The following is a 24,000-nucleotide window of genomic DNA, read 5'->3' as shown; positions in this document are numbered from 1 at the left end:
GAAGAATAATTTGAAGATGGAGAGGATGCATTTAATGATGGCCGCTATCTGTTTGAAATGTATAGATATAGGATCAAATCGACCTGTATGCCATGATGTGCATTCAATTGAGCTCCTAGTGGGAAGGTTGATAAGAGGTAAAAGAAATAGATGACTAATATAGAGATTTGAGTGAGGATAGAAAGAGATAGCAGAGAACAAAGATAGTAAGAGAAGTGTGTGTGTGGTGTATGAAATAGTGCAAAGAAGAAAATAAAGTAGAGATATACACAACACGAAGTAGAGAAGGTAGAATAGAATGCGTGAAGAATTAAGAAGGTAATACACTCAGAGTGGGGCAGAGTAAGGAAATTATATAGAGAAGAAATCAGAGAGCTGTGAATAGAGATAGAAAGAGAATAAGGTAGAGATCAAAGATTGATAGCAGGGAGTTGAAGAATAGATAGCAGAGTGTAGAGGACAAAACCTGTGAGCAAGGAAGAGGTAAATCAATCTCAAGAACAAAAAACATTGTGAGTTACAAAGCATCATTTGAAACAAGGTATTCTATTTGTAGTTGTAACTTTTATCTTCATTTTAATTGTCTGAGTGGGTGCTTAGATAGGGGGTTGGTGCTCATTTGGGTTGATGACCATAAATATTGTAATTGTCTCAGTGGGTGCTCAGATAGGGGGTTAGTGCTCCTTTGAGTTGGTGCCCATAAATGTGTAATAGAACTCTTATTTGTGAGGTTGGATTAGAGCAGTAGTCTCTAGCAACATTTCTCACTGAGGTTTTTCCCCACCGTGGGTTTTCCTTGTATATCTAGTGTTATGTGTTTGCCTTGTGTGTGCGAATGTATTTACTATTGTTTCTTATAAATCTTAAGAAATCTTAGATTTTTAATAAGTTCAAGTTTATAATTATCACCGATTCACCCCCCTCTCAGTGGTCCGAATTGTGTTCCTTCAAAACCCTGCCAACAAGAAGGTTTCTTGATAATTGGTTAAATACAGTTTGGGGTAGGAATCTTAGGGTGTATATAACATTTTGTAAGATGATTCGATTTGGGTTGTTTTTTATTTTTGTAAAAAACCACAACATGCAGTAAAGGATTGTTGATAAGAAATATTGGAATGTAGGGATTTCCCTTCTCAAAGCCATCTAATGACCACCAAATGTTTCCCAAAGTGAAATCTTATTTTGTTCAAGATCTAGATGGATTCAAGTAAAAAACATCCCTATGTAGAGTTGGAGATTTTTACCTAAACTATTGGAGCCATTAGGTAAAACTCTTCAAGTGGAAAAATCTCACATTACCCTTCCTCATGTGAATGCTAGGGTTTTGAATCTTGATCTCCTTTAATGGAGTCCAAATCCTTGATATGATCAAATTTATTATTTTAGATTAGACAATTAAGTGTGACATAGAAGCTTTGGAGGGGGATAAACTCTTGTTTCTTAAGTAAATATGATGGACACCACAAACGAGAATCTCCTAAAATTGTTAACAATTAAAAAAATGGAAAGGCTAATAAAGAAAAGTTTAATGTTGAGACTACAATTCATACGAAGGATTGTAATCAAGGTGAACCTATAGAGGTAGGTAGTGAAAACAATGTTGATACTCCTATAGTTAAACAAACTGATGGAAGTATGGAGGTTACCATGACTATAACCCCTTGCGAACTAGAGTCTTGAGCATCCAATGTTAAGGGTCAAGAAGACAAGCAGGATAATAAATAAGATATAATATATAATGATAATGCTAAAGGTGTACCTAATAGTGTACAAAATACTAATAAAAAGCAAGATTCATCTATGCCTTACCTCGAGCAAGACATTCTCAAGAATTGGTTTTAGACAAAATGAGAGTTGAATAAAAGTAGAATCAAATTACAAAAATCTCTTGAAGACCCTTATAATGCTGCAAAATAATCATAACCAAAAGGTTTAATGCTAAAGCAAACATCCCCAACTGGCCAAGAACCAAACCTCTCACTTGCCATTGTGGAATGTTTCACTCCTTCCTGTAATGTTCAAACCTCTGACCTATCAGATACAACTTGGTCATTAGGCTCTACTCTAAAAGTGGTTTGTCTAATAGTTAGGGATATGAATTGAATGGAGATTCTAGTGCATATGTCCCTTCCCCCTTTGATGCAAAAATGATGGAGTCAGAGGGATGGGAAAAAGTGGCTCTGAAAAAAGATAGGAGGAAAAAGAAGAATGTAAGTAGATCAAACAACTCTAAGCTAGAAGGTAAAAAAGGAAAAGGAAGTGATATACTAGAATGCTTTGAAAGGATATGTAGAAGAGGTAAAATCAACCCCTTTGATCATTAAATGATGATACATTGTTCAAGTTAAAACATTCGGGGATTGGAATATCTAGACAAAAAGTATATTATTAGGAACCTATGTAATTAGAAAAAAAAATTTGCACTTTCTCCTCCTTCAAGAAGTTAAAGCTACGGTGGGATTTCAGTTAGAAAGCAACATTAGGTTTATATGGAAAAATGCTAAGGCCTTTCTTACTAAGCATGAAAAGGAGAGAGGGGGGATTGCAGTTTTGATTAACCCTAAATAGAGTGAGCATGTGAAAAAGTTTGGTGTATCTCCATGCAACAGATGTCTGTGGGTGGAGGTTAAGAAAGATGATACACATTTTGGTATATGTGCAGTTTATGCATCCAATGACTACAAAGAGAGAATAGAAATGTGGCAATGGATGGCTTCTAATCTTCTTAGTATCCCATGGATTGTTATTGGAAATTTCAATATGACAGTTCATATGAGGAGGATAAGAAGGGGGGTAATAAATAGGGTTGGAAAGGGAATGAGAAATTGTTTTGGTCAAGACTCAATGAGATTCTAAAGTTATGTGATCCTCTTGAAGGGAGGAAAAGACATAATTTGTGGTGTAATAACCAAGGGAAAGGGGAAAAATTCTATTGTAGATTGGATAGGATGTATGTTATTGTGTGGGGGAAAAAGCGAGACTAGGCTAACATGCCCTAATCTCACTTTCAATCACACACTTGTGGAATACGAAAGAGCCTAGAGGTATCACACAATTGGCTACTTCTTTTTGTGGAAGAGAGAGCCACGGGCTACCTATTAGGATTTATATTCCTTTGTTGCAAATGATAGATAGAATGATGCAAGTTCAACTATTAACCCTAAAGTGTAAGTATGAACTAGTAACTTTGAGCACAAGATTGTAGAATTGAGATTTAACAATGGAAAGCTGTAAACACAAGGACAAGATAAGAATGCAGATGCATACCCGGAGTTAAAATCTGAGTGAAAATATTCGGGACAGGGGTGCAGGCGCCACTGTCCTAATTCTGCTCCTGAAACTGCTCCTGAAACTGCTGTTTTGCAACCTGAAAAGCTGTCGGAAATGCTGAAACTTGCTGTCTAACAGAAGGACCAGGGTGCCCAGCGCCCCTGTCCCAGGGACCAGGGCGCCCAGCGCCCCTGTCTTGGAAGGACCAGGGTGCCCCACGCCTCTGTCCTAGCTTTCTGGGATGGAATTTGGTGTGAAGTTCTGTCTCGGTCTGCTTCCGTCGAATCTGCAACTTGCGGCGTCCTTCGAATTCGGAAATCTGCACTTATATCTGAAAAGGTATGTTGGGCGGCTATATAGGGTTTTGCCTTAGTCAAACTCCCGCTTTGGTGATTTCCACCTCTACGAATAGCCAAGTTGTATAGTAAAATTAATGTGTGTGCAGACCTTGTGTGTGTGCAAGATCCTAAAATGCAAGTAAGCAAACTAGAGCAACCTAGAAAGTAAACCCTAATTGCTTGTAAATGATAATGTAAATGCTCCAAATCAAGATGCAAAGTGATCTAAAGCATGAATACAAATGATATAATGAGGCTTATGCAAAGACATGAAAACAACATGAAATCATACCCAACCCCAAGGGAGGGGTACAAGCCAATCTTCAGTCGGTGATCCCTTATTGCTCTTCAATATCTTCAAAGCCCTAAATGGATGCATGAAATTGATGAATTCTTGATGGGTGGATGTTGAATGTTGTTGAAGTCTTCAAAGATCTGCTCTTTCGCTGCATAGAAGGCCCTTGAAAACCAAAAATCGGATCCTTTCAAATGAAGAAAGAGAGCTCTTATATATGAAACCCTAGGTCTTAATTTCAACTTTTGGCCGACCTAGAGATTGAATCTCCCACCAATTTCTTGGGGTTAAGCTTTATTTTATGATTGGATTGCGCTCCTAAAATTTTGGAAAAAATGTCTGGGACCATGTGCACTCCAGGCGCCCTGGTCCCGACAAATTTTCACCAAATTTTCAGAACCGTCGGATATGATGATTTTAGAGAGAATCTCGAAGTTACAGGTGATTTTGAGATGTTTTGACTCCCGAAATCAAGCCCCCAAGTTCAAAATAGGACCTAATTAGGGTTTTTAATTAAATGATGTATTGGAGGAATAAAATGAAAAGGGCACACTTTAATGAAAAGGGCCCAACTTTATGATATGGGAGATGATAAAATAGAACCTTAGACCTAATTAATTTAATTAATTAAGTGCTAAAGGGGAAATGCAATGCAAAATGAAAAATGCGCCAAGGCGGGTGCTAAACTAGGTGTGAAATTGTAGCACCCTAGCAAGTGCGTACAATTTACGATGCTACATTTAGCCCCCACTTTAGCGGTTATATGAACACTACGTGCATATGCAAGCTAAAGTACAGAAAAGTAAACATTATTTGAAAAAGGATATATCCATAAGTCTGTCGAACGAAGCCCCCAGTGGTATTTGCAGTACACAGTTAGGAACCGCACCCTACAAAATACACGTTAGATCACAAAATCACCTAATGCTTACTAAGGAAGGTGATGAAAATTTGAGGGTAGCTATATGCTCCCCCCTGTTTCGGCTTGCTAATTTTAGTGAGTTGAAACAGGGTATCATGTTTACCACTTCGAATTGTTAAAGAATATTGATGACAAATGCTCACAAGAAGATTTGATATGAGATCAAAAACTAATGGAGAATCATTTGGTAAGAAAGAGGACTAAATCTCAATTCCAACACAACAAAGAGTGTGAGGATTTGAGAGTTCTCTAACACAAGATGAAGGATGTAAATGGAAACAAAATGCAAAGAGAAGAAAAGAAAGGAAAAAAGCATGAATACACACATTGGTGATCCATGAGAAGAATAGTGAGAGAGAAAACATGGACTTCTCGCCCCTAGATCTTGTCTAGGTGATCCATGGGAAAAAGGACATGGAAAACTAGCCCCTAGAGTCTGTCTAGGTGATCCATGTAAGGGAGGAGAGTGAGAAAGTCTAGCCTTATGCTGCTAGTTCCACTCAACCTCGTGCATGTGTGTGTAAGCACCTCATAGGAGTCTATGCCCGAGTATGCTACAACCTGTATATGTATAGTACAAAAGCGTGACATCTCGCTCTAAGAGTCTATGCTCTGGTTCCAAGAATGACCCATTGCTTAAAAAGTGTAATGTTTATGTCATAAGCAAAGTAGAACAAGGATACCTACCTTCATCACAAAAGAAGATACCCCAAAAATGCAACAATGTCATAGATCCAAGCAAGAGAGTTTTGCACTCTTTAAGCAAGGATAAGATAGTTGAAAAGGGATATCTTGCAGTATGTGTAAAGGAGATCCTTAGAGGAGAAGAGATCTTTGTACAAAAGACACCTATCCCCGAGAGGAATTGTCTTAGACAAATATAACATCTTCTAGAATAAGACAAAGAAGAGAATAAGAATGCAATACTTCCTTCTTTTGCGAGCTGAAAAGTGATTCTTAATGAAGGATGACACTCTTTTTAACCCAATTGGGAGAGTGAATTCATTATGGATGTATTTTACCAAGTGCAAAAGAGGTTGTAGTCAAGGACTTACACCTCTTGTGAGAGAGAATCCTTGAACAAACAACAACAAATGCATACAAAGAATAACATCAAGTAATAAAGTTCACACCATCCATGAAATAGGAAAAAGTGGATCCTTAGTTAAAAATAAGGAAAGATCATTGCCTCCCAATGATAAGGACAATGAGAAGGACTTACACAATCTTCTAGGGAGAGATTTAGACATAAGCAAAATGTACTACATACTCACATGAGTTCATGCAAGCAAGACATTAGTGTATGTAAAATGCTCCTCATAAGAAGTGGGTAGGATAAGAAAGAGAATACACATCTTCTCTCATATCTAGGAAAAGAGGATTCTAAAGAAAAGATGAAGGGAGTGTTTTTTAGGAGGAACATGAACATATTTCTCCAAAGATTCATGCTTAGGAAGGAGATCTTTGAAAGAAGTGTTCATAACCTCTTGTTGCACTAACATGCCCCCATTGGAAGGACCAAATTTAGGAGAAAATAAGTCAATGTCCATCAATACCTTTTCACTTAGAGAGGCATTAAGAAAGGTGTTTATGATATCATTCTCTTCCTCTAGGATAGCTAAATAGGAAGGGCACATTTTAGGAGAATTGTCCAAATCACTCTTAAAGTCTTCATCCTTAGAGCATGGGAGAGTCTCAAAGGGATTGGTAGCAACTCTTTTAGGCACTAAAATGTTGTTATAGATGGGGGGAGGTTCTTTAGGAGAAGGAAAAATTGAAACAAGGGAAGCTAACCCATTATCACATCTATGAAATGAATGCATCATGACAACAATTTTCCTCTTTCAAATGATAACACATGCAAAATAGAAGGAAATGTTTAATTTTAACCAATGCAAGCACTTAGAATGTAGATTTAGAAAATGAAAATTATGATTCAAATGAGTTCCTAAATCAGATTTGAAATTATTGATCCCAATTAAGCTATCCACAAGTTCAACTTTGAATTGAAAAATTAAGGTTTTTAGCAAAACTTTCCTCAAGATTTTTGAATCTTGCAAGAAATTAAAACTTGTAAATACAAATTTGATTTTGAAATAGCATAAACACTCAAATTTGAAAACATAAATCAGAATTAGAGAAGATTGGAATTCACGTCGGGTTCACCAAAATGTGTGGGGGAAAAAGCGAGACTAGGCTAACATGCCCTAATCTCACTTTCAATCACACACTTGTGGAATAGGAAAGAGCCTAGAGGTATCACACAATTGGCTACTTCTTTTTGTGGAAGAGAGAGCCACAGGCTACCTATTAGGATTTCTATTCCTTTGTTGCAAATGATAGATAGAATGATGCAAGTTCAACTATTAACCCTAAAGTGTAAGTATGAACTAGTAACTTTGAGCACAAGATTATAGAATTGAGATTTAACAATGGAAAGCTGTAAACACAAGGACAAGATAAGAATGTAGATGCGTACCCAGAGTTAAAATCTGAGTGAAAATGTTCGGGACAGGGGTGCAGGCGCCACTGTCCTGATTCTGCTCCTGAAATTGCTCCTGAAACTATTGTTTTGCAACCTAAAAAGCTGTCGGAAATGCTGAAACTTGCTGTCTGACAGAAGGACCAGGGCACCCAGCGCCCCTGTCCCAGGGACCAAGGCACCTAGCGCCCCTGTCCTGGCAGGACCAGGGCGCCCCATGCCCCTGTCCTAGCTTTCTGGGCTGAAATTTGGTGTGAAGTTCTGTCTCGGTCTGCTTCCGTTGAATCTGCAACTTGCGGTGTCCTTCGAATTCGAAAATCTGCACTTATATCTGAAAAGGTATGTTGGGCGGCTATATAGGGTTTTGCCTTAGTCAAACCCCCGCTTTGGTGATTTCCACCTCCATGAATAGCCAAGTTGTATAGTAAAAGTAATGTGTGTGCAGACCTTGTGTGTGTGCAAGATCCTAAAATGCAAGTAAGAAAACTAGAGCAACCTAGAAAGTAAACCCTAATTGCTTGTAAATGATAATGTAAATGCTCCAAATCAAGATGCAAAGTTATCTAAAGCATGAATGCAAATGATATAATGAGGCTTATGCAAAGACATGAAAACAACATGAAATCATACCCAACCCCAAGGGAGGGGTACAAGCCAATCTTCAGTCGGTGATCCCTTATTGCTCTTCAATATCTTCAAAGCCCTAAATGGATGAATGAAATTGATGAATGCTTGATGGATGGATGTTGAATGTTGTTGAAGTCTTCAAAGATCTGCTCTTTCACTGCATAGAAGGCCCTTGAAAACCAAAAATCGGATCCTTTCAAATGAAGAAAGAGAGCTCTTATATATGAAACCCTAGGTCTTAATTTCAACTTTTGGCCGACCTAGAGATTGAATCTCCCGCCAATTTCTTGGTGTTAAGCTTTATTTTATGATTGGATTGCGCTCCTAAAATTTCGAGAAAAATGTCCGGGACCGTGTGCACTCCGGGCGCCCTGGTCCCGACAAATTTTCACCAAATTTTCAGAACCGTCGGATATGATGATTTTAGAGAGAATCTCGAAGTTAAAGGTGATTTCGAGATGTTTTGACCCTCGAAATCAAGCCCCCAAGTTCAAAATAGGACCTAATTAGGGTTTTTGATTAAATGATGTATTGGAGGAATAAAATGAAAAGGGCACACTTTAATGAAAAGGGCCCAACTTTATGATATGGGAGATGATAAAATAGAACCTTAGACCTAATTAATTTAATTAATTAAGTGCTAAAGGGGAAATGCAATGCAAAATGAAAAATGCGCCAAGGCAGGTGCTAAACTAGGCGTGAAATTGTACCACCCTAGCAAGTGCGTACAATTTACGACGCTACAGTTATCAAAGAGTTATTCTATTTTGAAGAAAAATATAGTGTGAACTTTGTACAAGTAAAGCCAATGTCTATGTCAAATCATCACCCAATTGAAGCAAATATTGTGTTAAAAGGTAAAAATATTAAGGAAGATAATGAGGTGGAATATTTAAACTAAATGCGGACCTTCTCAAGCAACAATATACCATTGAAGGGATTTATATTCTTAGAACCCTTTCTAAAGCCCTAAATGATAAAGAAGCTCTTGTGATATATTGGAACAGGATAATAGGTAATATGCAAAAACTTTCGAGGACTGTGGTAAAAAGAAAAACCATTACTAGAAAGGAAGATGAATGCCTACTTCAAGAGGAATTGTTTGATATTGAAGGCAATATTTGTAACAATAGAAATAATGAAGAATTGAATTATAAACTTAAAGATACCCATCATGTGCATTAAGAAAGTTTCAGACCAAAAGAGCATAAGGGCTTAGATTGAGGTCAAGGGTGGGTCAAGGATTAACTGGGTGAAGGAAGGTTATAGAGGGTCAAATTTTTTCTTCAAAATGATAAAAATAAAACAAGGAAGATAAGTGATAGGTCCTATTTAGTCTAATAATAAATGGCTTCATGATAACAAAGACATCACGTATTTCATGATTTCTACAAGTCTCTGTTTACTGTTGATGATAAAAAAGTAGAGTGTCAAGACACCCAAAAAATATGTAGACGAATGATTCCAAAGAGACTTTCCTCAAGTATGATGGAACATGTTGGGAAGAAGACCGCTAAAAGTGAGATTAAGGATGCTATCCTCTCTTTTAATGATGGGAAGTCTCTTGGAGTTGATGGCCTCCCAATTGAAGTTTACAAGGCTAATATGACATGGGTGATAGATGAGTTGTTTGAATTTTATAGTGATGCATTCAGGACTGACACTTTGGGGAAGGATATTAATAAAGGTAAAATTAATCTTTTACCCAAAGAAGGAGACAAAAGCAATATTAGAAATTGGAGGTTGATTACTTTGTTGAATATTTACTATAAGATTTTGGCTGAACTGCTTGCTACAAGACTTACTGACATCCTGCCTAGCATTATTAACCCAACTCAAACTGGCTTTATCAAAGGTAGATAAATTCTTGAGAACTTATCAACTATTTGGGAAGGTCTGAGTTGAGCTAAGAGGGTTGGGAAGAATGTGGGTATCCTACCACTAGATTTTGAGAAAGCCTATGGCATAATAGAATGGTCCTTTATTGTTACAGTCCTTCAAGCAATTGGATTTCTTGTTTAGTTTTGTAGAATGGTGGATGTTCTTTTTAAGGATGCAAATACACATGTTGAGATTAATGGTGACTTATCTGAGGCCTTTTTGTTGGGTAGGTCTATTAGGTAGGGGTGCCCTTTGGTCCCTACCCTATTTGTCATTGCCCCAGAGGTCTTGTACTATATTTTGAGATCTGATCTACTAGGATCTAGCCCTCAAGGGATCAAACTGCCTGATGATTCTTTGTTAATTAACATTCAATTTATGGATGATACAACTTTATTCCATATTTTGGATAGAAATAACATGATAAACCTTAGGAAAAGGTTGGAGTTGTTTAGCATTGCATTTGGGGCAAAAATCTCTAATTTGAAATCCATCCTTCTAGGTTGGAATAATGAAGCTCCATAATGGTTAGCAGGATTTGGCTAGCAGTGGGGTGAACCTGACAAAATTGTTAGATATCTTGGCATTCTTTTCTCGCTCTCTCGCACCCTAGTCAACATGTGGAATTTGATGTTTAGTAAAATTGAAAAGAAGATAAATAGTTGGAATAGAACATACCTATCCATGGCCGGTATGATCCAAGTTTTTCATAAGGTCCTCTCTGCTTATTCTATACACTATGCATGTGTGTGGCTTTTTTCTAGTTATCAAATTAATAATATGCAAAAGGTTATTAGGAGATATCTATGGTGAAATGGGAAGGGATGTAAAAAGAAGCATGCGGTCGGATGGGAGTGGTGTTGTATGAACAAGGAAGATGGGGGATTAGGACTAAAGGATTTGAAAACACAAGGTATTGAACTAGCTATGAAATGGATTGTGAAAGCTATGGAGGGCAATGAGCCTTGAAAAATATTAGTTAAATAGAAAATTTTAGAAGCCTACCCTAAAATTGCAAGGAAGTGGGATAACATCCATATTGTTGACAACCTTTTCTGTAAATATAGCATTAGGTTCTGTATTCTTTCACAACATTTGGAGGGCTCGAGAGACATGCAAAGGTAAGGTAAGATGCAATGATGCTATTGTTTATAATCAAGGTATAATAAGTGGTTGCAGATCCCCGTGGTGGAACATAATGCACATGGGTAAACTTCTAGCTTTGTTACAATGATGCTCCACAAGGAAATGGAAAAAACTTGGCGTCTCAAATGAGAAGATGATTCTCTTTTTCTAAGGCTTAATGCTATAAGATTTTAGTTAATTATGATTGTATTCTTGAGCATATTAATAAGGTTTGGAATCTAAATTGGGAACTATAATTGTGGTCCAATTCTCTTTCTAATTGTTGGTTGGGTTTGTTTGATCCTAAAAATAAATGTTTTAGATGGCAAGTGATGATTCAAACATACCATTTGATGATAGGTTTGCCATGTGTCTTGAATATTATACGTATCTGTTCTTCAATTGTCGGTATGCAATCTTTGTCTGGTCTTTGTTTATGGGTTAGATTGATGGCTAGAACATATATGTGATATGAATTCTTGGTCTAAAATTGTAGTTGGTCATGTTAATGGGCTTAAAAAAGGCATAATATGTTTTGGTTTTGTCTGTCTGTTGAAATTTTATGGGTCTTATAAAAAAAATGTAACATGAACATCTTTACCAAGGCAAGGATAGGATTCTTACTGGGTCTGCTCTTAAACTCACACCCTTATTAATTATTGAACAGGTCACTCGAACACTTAAATTACTAGCATATAAATTTATGAAGGTGATAGAAAAGGGCTCCTCTCCCCTGTTCAAAGAAGACATAAAGGAAGCATATTATTGGCCTCAAGACTTGAGACAAGTGGACAAAAAATTCCAAGAGGAATATATGATTTCTAGAACGTGTACATCAAAGAGCATCAATACCAGCTTAGAAGGGATGCAACAGTTAGATGTATGAAAGTGTTTCACTAGAACTTTGACACCACAAGTTGGGAAAGGATCTCCCCTCCACTAGGCACATATGAATCTTTCATGAAAGGAAAGGGACAACCGAAGTACCAAGACAAAAGTAAAAGGAAGGGTAAATAGGTGGCAACCAGTAAGGCTCAATAGGAAGAGGAGGATCGATAAGAGAAGGAGGAGGAGGAGGAACAACAAGGTGAGGATGCTAATCAATCAGTCGAAGTGGAAGCACAATAAGAGGAAGATGAGGAACAATATGGCAGTGATGAAGTTCATGTTGTAGAAAGGCAAGTTGATGTTGATATTTTAACATGATTTTTTAGAAAAGTTTATATTTCTATATTCATAAAAGAAAAAATATAAAATTTTCTAAAAATTCATGTTAAAATATTTCAAAAGTTACGAACATTTATATCTTATCTTTTCAAAATATTCTAAATCAATTTGTATTTTTACGTGTCACAACCAAATTACTAATTCCCAATAAATCTCACCACTAACAATTACTTACAACATACCATAGCCTTGTCCACATTTGATATTTGTCAATTTATTTTTGTGATTTGATCCAATAAATAAATTAAATTATATTTTTTATTTCCATAAAATTTATTTTATATATATATATATATTTCTATTGATAATATTGATAATAAAATATTTGTCGAATACATTATAATTTGGTAAAATCCATCCACGAATCCAAAAAACCATCCCACAGAACTGTCCCCAAACCACACAAAATAAAAGGAAAATTTCGAGCATTGCTCATCGATATAGATTTACATAAATGAAATCTGCTGAGAGCAGACTGAAATTTGCCTCTCTTTTCTTCACCACAATTTGTAGATGAAAGATTCATAATGAAGAAACAAATGCTCTTTCACACTCAAATAAAACTCCACACGAACTACCTTCCTTGGATAATGAGTGAAATAAATGTTCTGTCCTCCCTACGCCACCTCTGCATACCTCAATCTACTCCTCCATATTTAATTTTTGCATGTCTTCAAACAACCTACCTCCCAAAACATTCTGAAATGAGGCTGCCAACTTAGAAAGTGTATCCGCAATATGGTTTCTCTCGTGGAAATTATGGTGGCGGCTATTCTGGTTCTAAAAATGCACTAACGTATTATGAAAAGTCGCATAACACATAGTTACAGATGCATTGCAAATCGTTGATCGCAAAAATGATGATTGTGATCTTTTGAGGGTGTCAATAACACGTACGATTTTGGAGCCAGAATAGGTGCTTTCGGAAATTATGAGCAACTTTGAAAATTTCGAAAATGCCAATTTGTTTCTGAATGATGTGGACAATTTTATCAATCTTCCACATGTGTGTTTTACCATTTGCTATAACATTGACAACAATCTTAGAATCAGCCTCTAAATGAAGTTGCTCAAGTTCTATCTTCTTTGCTAGTTTAACAACCATTAATGTCGCTTTCACTTTCGCATCGTTATTGATACCATCATCAATTCTTTGAGCTTCTATTGTAAGAATATTACCATCCTCATTTCAAGCAACACACTCAACTCCAAAAGGCCCCATATTCCCTTTCGAGACTCCATCAAAATTTATTTTGGCCCATCCCCTGTTCGGTCTTTCCCATCAAACCTCTGCTCTTGAAGTGAAAACATGATTAACCCTCAAAAACCCGTTAATGAATGTTATTATATATATTTCTATTAATCAAAATTTTTGAGTTTCGATCTTTCCCATCGGACCTCTGCTCTTGAAGTGGAAACATGATTAACCCTCAAAAAACCGTTAATGAATGCTATTATATATATATTTCTATTAATCAAATTTTTTGATTGTTTTCTCAAACCTTTTCTTTATGCACATCTTAACAACCATGCTAGGGGTAATATATAGATTTCTATTAAGTTTTTATAGTTATATATAACTTGTAACATACATGCATGATGATTTACATATGCTTTCCACATCTTCATTATTTTTTATAAACCTTTACATATATATTAATTTGATTGTTCTTCCTTTGAGTGACAAATCATTGGGAAGTAATTGAAATTACAGATGTTCCAAATAATGAATCAGGAATGTTTGTAACAAGCCCAATACTATAAGATCAATATGTAAATTCAAATGGGTTTTATGAAATCGATATAGGAAAATTAGGAAGATCTATTTCAAAACATTGCAACAAAATCATTGAACAAGGTGAACATACAAGCTTATGTACAAATGATAATGAAAAATATTGTGAACAAATTCTATGCGACGTACTACTCAAAAGCTATGCATATTTTCTCTCTTGTGGCTTTTAGAGACTCATTAGGAAGTTTGTTAACGGGATTGCAAAAATAATCAAAATACTTTCAAAAGAATAGCTTTTTGTCAGATGAATGTTTTTTTGAACATTTAGTGGGTTTGAAAGCCATACCAAGTTAGAATTTGGGCCTTAGCTACATGCTTTCTCCTTTAATTCTTGAATGCTCCCAACTTATAACTTCCTAACGTCTTTAGTGCTTGAGTGCTCCCAAATTATAACTTCCTAACCTCTTCAGTGCTTGAGTGCTCCCAAATTCTAACTTCCTAAGCTCCTTAATGCTTAATTGCTCCCAACTTCAACTTCCTAACCTCTTTAATGCTTGACAGCTCTTAAATTCTAACTTGCGAACTTCGCACCTTTTGATTTTTGAATATTTTAAAAGGAAGTTGCCTCTCATAACTACTTATGAGAAGTTTGAAACCGGTATTACAAATGCCCTTCCAAACATGAATGCAACATAAAGCCAAGCTTCACAACCATTACCAAGCATCCTTCCTATCCATGCCAAAATGGGAGACTTTGGAACAACATGTGGACATCCATGAGGGAGTTTTTGTTAGGTTGTGCACAAGTGGTTTGTTGAGAAGACTTTTTGAACTTTCAAGAAAATGTGATCTTTGTTTGCGCCAATTGAAAGCTTTGGAAAAGGTTATGAATATCTATCAAAGCACATAGAATATGTGATGATTATTGATATGCAAATGAATTTGTTGAAAAGGCTTTAGGAACTTCGAAGCAAAGTGATTGGCTGATGTAAAGCCAAACTCTACATCTTCATACATTTTAATGTCTTTGTTGTCCAAATAAATACATCCTCCCATTACATATAAGAGTGAGGTCCCATGGAGGGGGACTTCTTACAAAAATCAGTAAGTGCTGCTGAGATTTTTTAGGAATATTTTAAAGTTCGTGGCGTATCGCAGAAATTTAAAATAGTAGCTAATTGACAAGTGAGAATTTTTTTTTTAAAAACTGATAAAACAATTTCGAGCCCCACCCCAATTGCACCCTCTGAAATATACAGTCCTAAAAAATAAAGAATACAATTTTTCAGAAAACCATTAGAAATAATCCTATAACACACAGTTTTTTCGATTCATAAAACAACCTGCTCTATCCCATAGAACCTTACCCTAAGAGAATTCCATTCCATTCTATTCTAACTAACTTCACGTTTCAATGTACTTCCTTTTTTCTCTTTTTTCAAACTGATGATTTTGAGGTTTTTGTTTCATTGCATATTACGTATCATATCTTTCAGATCTTTCACTGTAATACGTAGAATCTGAAATTTTCTTTTCCAATTCGCATCAGATGCTGCCTAACCAGCTAACAAACAGACAGATTCAAAATAAAATAAGAGAAAGCTGATTTCATGTACTTGAAAATCGTCAGCAAAAAGTTGTTTTGAGTTTGACACAAACGGGCATCTGTGAAGCAGAGCAAAATAGGCGGAGATTCATACCTACAAAAATCAATGGATTTCTCCAAATTAGGCAGATCACTGCGCTGGCAATGTGCACATTCTTATCATCTTAAAAGGAATCAAAATTAATCATGATCGATCAAATTTTAAGAAAATGTATGAAATTAAAATTGTTTAGTTGCTGCAACCATTTATTAGAATCCTTTTCATCTTAGTTGGAATTACTTAATCTGCTAATAATTAGCCGTAAGTGTAACGCTTAAGCAAATATTAATTAATTAGGGAAGATATGTAGGAACTAATTATGGTTTACATCCCGTAATAAACGGAAGCACAGGTACAGGTGGCAACATAAGATAGCCTGAGCACGGAGCTGACGTGCCTGAAGCAGTTGTACGATATGCTTCGAGTCGGATTTGCTGGTTTCACTTACTCCAGCTGTTTCACAATCAGATCTTTCTGTTGTTATTCTCTTATAAAACCCCAAGATTGAAGCCCTCATTTCAGGTCACCGAATAAACTTTCATGAGGGTGTGTCACAGGGATTTCGTTTTGACTGGGTATGTCTAATTTGCTTGTGCAAATGAATTTTCTCACTCGCATTGATGATAGACAATTTTTTCTTTACTCATTTGCTGGTTGATGTTTAAATTTTTTTCTCTGTGACTCGCAGAAGGGCCTGATTAGAGGTGTAGAGATTTCCAGATTCAATTTGCAGTAACTACATCATGACGATTACTGTTTCAGGTCACATCTGCTGTACACATGCAGTTTTATCTTTTCTTTCTTAAATGTATCCAGTGTTTTTGCATGGTATCATTTATATAAGGAGATTAGTGTCACACAGGGCCATTCTTCATAATCGGTTTTCTTCTAGACTATCAGAATTGGTTTTCTTCTGGACTATCTTTTAGATCGTCTGTGACATTGGGATATTTTTAAAGGCCATTTTTATACTTACATTCCATTGCATCTAGATGATGTTCTTGTGTTTTGGTAGGGCAATTTAACATCATTAGCCTTAATGTATGCTGTCTGTGGGGAGAGTTTGAACTTGGCACTACCTCATCATTGCAGCACAATCTAATAAGCCATATTCCTAAAAAAATAGAGCGGGTGTAGCGTATCCCATATTCAGTTAACCCCTAAGTGAGGGCGGGGAAGGAGGATGCAGGAACTATCTGGACAAGGAGAAATGTTATATATCCTATCTAAGCAAAACTTCTTATCACTGAATGTGCATTTAGGGAAGTCAAACTTGTTAGCAGAGATTTTTTAGGAATTTTTTTAAATCGAATGGTCCCATGAAATGTGTAGCACAGTTGTAGCACAGTTCTGCTTAAAAATTTAAGCCTTTAAATTGAAGGAAACTAAATGCAGTTCCTAAGCTCGTGGGGCAATTTCTAGCCCCACCTCATTTTCACCTGCTTAAAAATAGAAGCCTAAAAAGTAGGAGCTTCTATTTTTTAGGAGCAGATTCCAAATAATCCTGTAGCCCCAAAAAAATCTCCATAAGACCGCCTCTTCCTTAAAAATAGAGCTTGAACCCCTGCCTTATCTCTTCAAAAAATATATAAACTTTTGCTTAAGTCATGCAGATAAATATTTGGATCTGCCTTATAAAGAGGTTTCCACAAAAATGACTTGTCATAATGGAACCTAGGTAAAGACATTTCCAATAGAGTGTTAGGGCCAGAAATAAAATGCATAGGCAGGATACAATTTCATTATTATTGTATGCTATCGTATGTTCTAAACTGAAAGATAGATTACAAATGTGTTATCCCAGAAGATCAATATGTTAAACCAAGCATTCTTTTTGTCTACCCAATCTGCTTTGGCCAAGCACTTTGGTGAGATGTGCCTGCTGATCTGAATCTTTCTTAAGAGGCCGGCTACTAGGACAGGTCTCAAATGAGCTTGTTATTTTCCCAGGTGTTAACATCTTGTCTCTCTGAATTCTCCACTTGAATCTGGTATTGATGTGAAACCAACTCCTCAAAAAAAATTCAGGAGGCACGGATAGCTGTAATTGCTAATTTTAGAGAGTGATTGTAACCGCTCAGAAGTGTGGGGTGCATCTGTCACATGAATGCTATTTTTGGAGAGTTAGTATTAAAATAGGGGAGTGTAATAAGTCTTTAAAAGGAGGAATTCCTTGTGAGGGAAGGAGGTGGAGAGTTATGTTGGTCTGTAAATACAATTTATTACTGACATTTTTTTTTTGTCTCACCGTAGATTTCCCTTGGCAGACAAGAGAGGAAAATGCCAACAGCTTGGTAACCTTGATGGAGAAAGAGTAGAGAGCCATAGCATTTAAAATTTGTATGAATAGATACAACACTCTATGAGCAGCTTTTCATCACGAGTCTCCACTAAGCCAACCTTTCAGGTTTTTAACTTAGTGGGAAGGGTATAGAACCCACCTTTTACAACTCAACTGCATACGCAAATGGCCTTACTAAATCAACAAGAAGCAACATCTTAAGCTCCATAGCCTCAAATAATTGGAATATATAAGTAAGAACCAACGTCATCATAGGCTGCATATCCAATATGCTTAAAAAGAGTTACACTGCTCAGCAAAATCAGTCTTTACGGGAAACAAATTCAATTCTGCAATCTTCTCAATAAATGGTGGCTTATCAAATATGCCGAGTGGCATCTTAGAATTATCAACATTAGCACTAGTCAATGTAGGCTCAACAAGATCTACATCATCGTTTCAAGAATTATGATGGACATCAATATCACTATTATGACTAGGCACATTTTCATCATCAATATTGAACTCTCTTATAAGATTTGTTTAACAAATTAAACCTTGGATCTCCATCTAGAATGATCTATTTAGCCAAATTACATTTGCCTTACAGACTTTGGAGGTGATCTTGTAGATAAGAATGTTTGGTAGAATGAGTTGGTAGAGCACTTGATGTACAATAGTGTAGATCAAAGTAATTATTAGAAAGATGACCTTACGTTCACAACGAGAAGAAATTTGGACATTATTGATCTTATTACATATTGGTTGTTTCGATAACTTTAATTTTTTAACTTCACAAGAATGACCAATAGGGGAAGACTCAACAGACATTTCATTTGTTCCCTTGATATAAATCATATCGATTTAGAATACTTTGGGACATAAGACCCAACAAAACCCTTATCACCAAGATCACATTTTCTCTTGTGAGATTCCCTAACTCTCACAATGAGTTTGGGCTGTGACATGATAGAATTAAGCATTTTTCCAGACTCAGATGGTTGACACAATAGTCTTTGTTGTCTGGGATTTAGGATTCTTATGTGACATTGGCATTTTTGGGCCACAAGAATGGACACAACATTTTGCTTCTGACATAAGGGAAGTTAGAACTTGTTTCTGCTTGATTTTGAATGCAATATTTTTCTGTTTTTCACTTGCTTGCTCTGTGGGAATGTTAGAAGAAGGGACATTGTACTTAAACATTTTTCTTCTGTTCTGAGGCGTTGGGTCTGGTCTTCTGGTCTGGTTTATTAAGTTGTCAATATTAATGTGTAAAGATAAAATATCATCTTATACAAAATATATCCCATGATAAAAGCTCAACCAATAATGCTCAAAAAAGTAGATACCAATTTGCAACCAATAATGCTCAAACAAGTAGATACCAATTTGATGGGTCTGAACCATGATGAAACAAAACAGAATTTACAATTTACACCTTATATCTCCAATAATTTCAATTATACTCTTATATCTCCATACACCTTAGACATGAAAATTTTCTGCTATAATTTGTTTTTTAAGTTGTTTGCAAATCTTTTGAAACGCAAGTGTTGCTCGCGCTTTATCTAATTTATAAGATCTACTACATAATAATGCAGAGCCCCTTCTGGAAGATGCGCAATTCCGCTCTAAAGGGAAGGGTGATGAGAGAACTCCAAATGAGCTGGTCTTGGATGGCGGCTTTGACGCTCCAGACAGCAATGCATTTGGCCATGCTTTCAGGTGATTTTGATTTTGGTTTTCTTTTTAGGTCACAATGTTTTTCTTGGTGAATGCTAATTGGGTGTCCATTACAGAGACTATGAAAAGGAAAGCGAAAGGCAAGCTAGTGTAGAAGAGTTTTACAGAACTCAACACATTAACCAGACTTATGACTTCGTAAGTTGTGAAATATATGGGTACATTTTGTCTATCTTAAGTTGTCAAAAGTTTTTATTTTCTTCATAATTTATTGTAGCATAATAGTAGCAACATTGCAAGATATATATGCTCCTTGTTAAAACGGTGGTCTTGCAGCCATGACCACGTGACCCTGCATTTTCAGCATTTCAAGGACGCCATTGGATTTTCCTGCATCAGAGTAAATAAATTCTTTAATATTATCTCAATAAACAGAGAACAACAGCTAAATTGTTCGATCTTTAGATTTCCATTTCATCAATCTCAAAGCAGAAATAAATTGGCTCTAGTCATCTAAATATTGTTACTCGCAAGGTCTAAAAATCAAACATGTCAAATCAGTCTGTTGAATATGAAAGCAGGATGTGGAAAACCGTGGCCATTGGTACTGATTGAAACTTGTGCCCCCGTCTGTCAAAAAACAAGAAAAAACAAATTGAAAATTTCCAATAAGCATAAAAAACATTAAAAACATTTTTGATCAAATTATGATTATATTCGAGTCACAAAACAACTTGCTGAGTTTTCACCATAGTCTGAATCTCAACTCTATTTTTCAAACCAAATAGATTTGTAGGACCTATAAAAGTCTTTGTTAAAATAGAAGATTATTTCTCCAACTGTTGATGATTGAAACGTGGACCAAGTTTGAAAAAACAGAAAAAACAAATTGAAATTTTCCAAAAACACAAAAAGCATTAATTTTTTTTTATTATATTATAAGTATGGTCGAGTCAGAAAATAACTTGCCTTGTTTTCACCATAGTCTGAATCTCAAACTTTGTTTAGATAGAAGATTTCTTCTCCAACTGTTGGCTTTGTCGTAAATTTGTTGAGCTAATCTATTGCTAATTTCTTGAACCGAGATTTCATGTACTAAAATCTGAGTATACATTATTGATTCTAATATCTTCATTTGAGTTACATACCTCGTAATCACTCTGTGACCATGGAATCTTTGGGTCACTCCAAATACCAATTTGACAATGCCGTACATGTGATTTTTAAAAAAATAAAATAAAATTTAATGATCATAATTTTCTTTTTGGTTCCAGCAATCTTATGAGGTAAGTTGGATATACTAGTTTATGGTTGACTTTGTTCTCATGATACCAATGTTCTTTTTTGTCTTTGGTTTTGTTATCATTCGAAATGCTCTCAGTAATGCGTAGTCTGTTTACTTATTTGAAATGAAAGGGTTCTCAGATTTTTCCTTTATGTTGGGTTTAATGGCAGGTTGGATTGTGCGGGAAGCGCAGATCAACTGGTTATGATGGTCACATTTGGTAGTCAGCTTGCGTGTGTTTTATCATGTTTGGTCATCTTATTTGGTTCTTGTGGTTGCAGGTTTTAAGGAAGCGTGAGGAATATGGTAAGCTTGACAGAGCTGTGATGAGCATCTGGGAATGCTGTGAACTCTTGAATGAGTTTGTAGATGAGTCTGATCCTGACCTTGATGAGCCCCAAATTGAACATCTTCTCCAAACAGCTGAAGCTATCCGTAGAGACTATCCCAATGAGGATTGGCTTCATTTGACTGGATTAATCCATGGTATGAATTAGAGCTTGCCTGGATCTGACCTTATTTCCTGATATATGGCTGAATAACCCAACATGTTCTGCAGCCAGGAAATTGTGGTCCTTTGCTAAGAAAATTGAGTCATCTTAATAAATCAAATTTTAGATATACAATTCTACTTGCTCTATTTAATTTTTGGGATTATATTACGTGGTGTTGGTAGTCCAAATGTGTGATGCCCAAGGTGCCTGCAGATCTGGGCAAAGTACTACTTCATCCTAGTTTTGGAGCTGAGCCTCAATGGGCTGTTGTAGGTGAGCTCAACCAACATTCCACATCATTGAGATGAATGGAACCCACCTAAAATATTCCTTAGAAAGCTTGATCTAGATTGAATTAAGCATATAATAAGCGTAGGGCGGTTTAACTTGATAGCATACAGACTTATTCTTGTAGCTGGTCAAAAGCTTCGAGGAATAGGACTGCATTCCTTGATAACTGTGTCTATGCAGTACTAAAAATGCTTATTTGAAATTTTAGGTGACACTTATCCCCTTGGGTGTGCATTTGATAAATCCATTGTTCACTATGAGGTAACTTCTATTATATTTCATTTTTCATTTCTTTCTAAAGATTTAATTTTCCTGTATTCATATTATAGTCTGTAAGTTGAAATATTCTTGTTTCGTGATCAGCATTTTAAGAGCAACCCTGATTATTACAACCCTGACTACAACACAAAGTATGGAGTGTATTCTGAAAATTGTGGACTTGAAAATGTGATTATTTCATGGGGCCACGATGAATATATGCACATGGTATTGTGATCATTTCCTCATTGCATTCAAATTGCGCCTAGATTTTCATTTTTATGCATTTGATGCTTCAGCAGTCCATTGTCATTCGCTATCTTTCTTTTTGAAGAGAAGCTGAGTGGTGGTGTAAAAGAACACATTTTTTATGACCTCGAACTCCCCCTGCATCTAAGTGCCTATCTAGATGGAATCATCTTTTACTGTTTTTAAAGTGGTTTTCCGTTATCTGATAACTGCCAAATTTTGATTAATTGTGGAAACAGGTTGCAAAAATGAACAATACCACATTGCCTCCTGCTGCACTCTTTATAATCAGATTTCACTCTTTCTATGGTAAATAGTTCTTTAAGTCATTCATAAGCTACTCGTAGATATATTTCAAACATGTTTTGTATAAACAATTTTGAATGTTTCAGCTCTGCACCGAGCCGGTGCATACAAACACTTGATGAAGGATGAGGATTACGAAATGTTGGAATGGCTTAAAACATTCAAGTAAGAAAAATGAAGGCCAAAGGTTTTTATTTTCCATTTTTAATCTAAACTGAGTTCTCAGGGATATAGTTATGGATATTATAGTATGGTTGGAATTTTTATTTATTGTTTTTGTGTAAACAGCAAATATGATTTATACAGCAAGAGCAAAGTGAGGGTTGATGTGGAAGCTGTGAAACCATACTATCAATCACTCATTGACAAGGTACTGTTTTTTAGCATTTGAAAGAACTTTGTGTCTCTAAACATATGGATGCAAGATACTTTTTTCTTTCAGCATTGATGAGGACTTCATTTCTGTGAACATATGATTGCATTCGAAGCTAATAACTTTTTTGTTACCAATACCTTTGCAGTACTTTCCTACCAAACTGAGATGGTGATTAACTAGATGGATATATTTCCTAAGTAGTATCAACAGCAGAAGATCGCAAAGGGTAGCACTACAGTAGTGTTTATGTTTTATGCTTAGTAATTGGTGTGAACTATATAGGGAGCTTTCTCATTTTTCTGGTTCATTGGACATTGCATGTCCATTTTGAAGGATGACTGTTGAGGAACAATGTCTTATTACGTTGCTAGCATCTGCCATATGTGACACCTCACATCAACAATCAACAACCAGAGTTATTTTGTATGCATTTTCTGTCCTGATTTTTCTTAGAATCGGACCATGAAAAAGGCTACTTGTCCTAATTACTATTTTACCGTTTATAAAAGTTATTGGTAATTTCTAATTTTCTATCATTGTGTATGATATAGTTCAAAGATGGTCTTCATTTTGAGGGGTGTGCTGTTCTTGGAAATGATTCACTTGCAATTATAAATTATAAAATTACATACAAAATTGACCACTACGGAAAATAAAATAAAATAAATTCTTTGTTTCACTTTGATTGTAAAATGACAAAAGCATTTTATTGGTGGCTTTTGTGGTCTTTATCATCCAAAAGTTATTGTTAGGTGTTAGTTTTATGAAGTTTCTGATTGTACAGGAATATAGTTGGTTTGGGTGGTATAAGATTGATAGTCTTTGTAAACAATATTTTACTCTTTGTGCATCTGGGTTCTTCAAGAGGTATAGAGGCCATGCTAGAAGAAAGATGGAAGAGGTTAAGTAGATTGGCTGGTCTGTAATATTAGCAAGCAAGACAACTATGAGGGAATTGTTGTTGAGACTGCAATTAACATGGTGGTCATGAATTCAGAAACAACCGCTACGAAACAGTTTGTAGAGCTTTTGCATAATTTAAGGAAAAAAACATGTTTGATTGCTGAATATGATTTACTTTATGTGAGAGCTTGCCTTATACGAATACTTAATGTGAGAACTTGCCTTGTAAAATTCTTAGCCAAATTTTAGAGTTTTGGAGGATTGATTAGCCCGGGGAAGAACAGTAAAATTGAAGTGGACTGCTTTCGAAGACTGGTATCTGT

At 35.9% G+C, this 24,000-nt stretch overlaps 1 protein-coding gene across 2 annotated transcripts; it reads left to right on the top strand.

Annotated features, from left to right (window-relative positions):
• Nucleotides 1-15,472: 15,472 nt before the first annotated feature.
• On the top strand, nucleotides 15,473-23,305 carry LOC131048037 (inositol oxygenase 1). 2 transcript variants are annotated; one of them, XM_057981867.2, is made up of 13 exons: nucleotides 15,473-15,719; nucleotides 15,901-16,123; nucleotides 16,237-16,310; nucleotides 19,434-19,557; nucleotides 19,632-19,713; nucleotides 21,082-21,286; nucleotides 21,508-21,567; nucleotides 21,794-21,846; nucleotides 21,949-22,071; nucleotides 22,332-22,401; nucleotides 22,485-22,563; nucleotides 22,687-22,768; nucleotides 22,920-23,305. In XM_057981867.2, exons 3-13 carry the CDS (start codon nucleotides 16,292-16,294, stop codon nucleotides 22,944-22,946), a joined length of 924 nt encoding a protein of 307 aa, XP_057837850.1. In that variant the 5' UTR covers nucleotides 15,473-15,719; nucleotides 15,901-16,123; nucleotides 16,237-16,291; the 3' UTR covers nucleotides 22,947-23,305. The 2 variants fall into 2 exon arrangements, with proteins under 2 accessions (XP_057837850.1, XP_057837851.1); XM_057981868.2 differs by lacking the exons at nucleotides 15,473-15,719; nucleotides 15,901-16,123; nucleotides 16,237-16,310 and adding an exon at nucleotides 20,971-21,001 and having other exon boundaries at nucleotides 19,499-19,557.
• Nucleotides 23,306-24,000: the final 695 nt, after the last annotated feature.

Source organism: Cryptomeria japonica, chromosome 6 (genome assembly GCF_030272615.1).
Source record: "Cryptomeria japonica chromosome 6, Sugi_1.0, whole genome shotgun sequence".
Lineage (NCBI taxonomy): Eukaryota > Viridiplantae > Streptophyta > Pinopsida > Cupressales > Cupressaceae > Cryptomeria > Cryptomeria japonica.
Note: the sequence above shows the minus strand (reverse complement) of the source record. Positions and strands in the feature narration are given on the sequence as shown.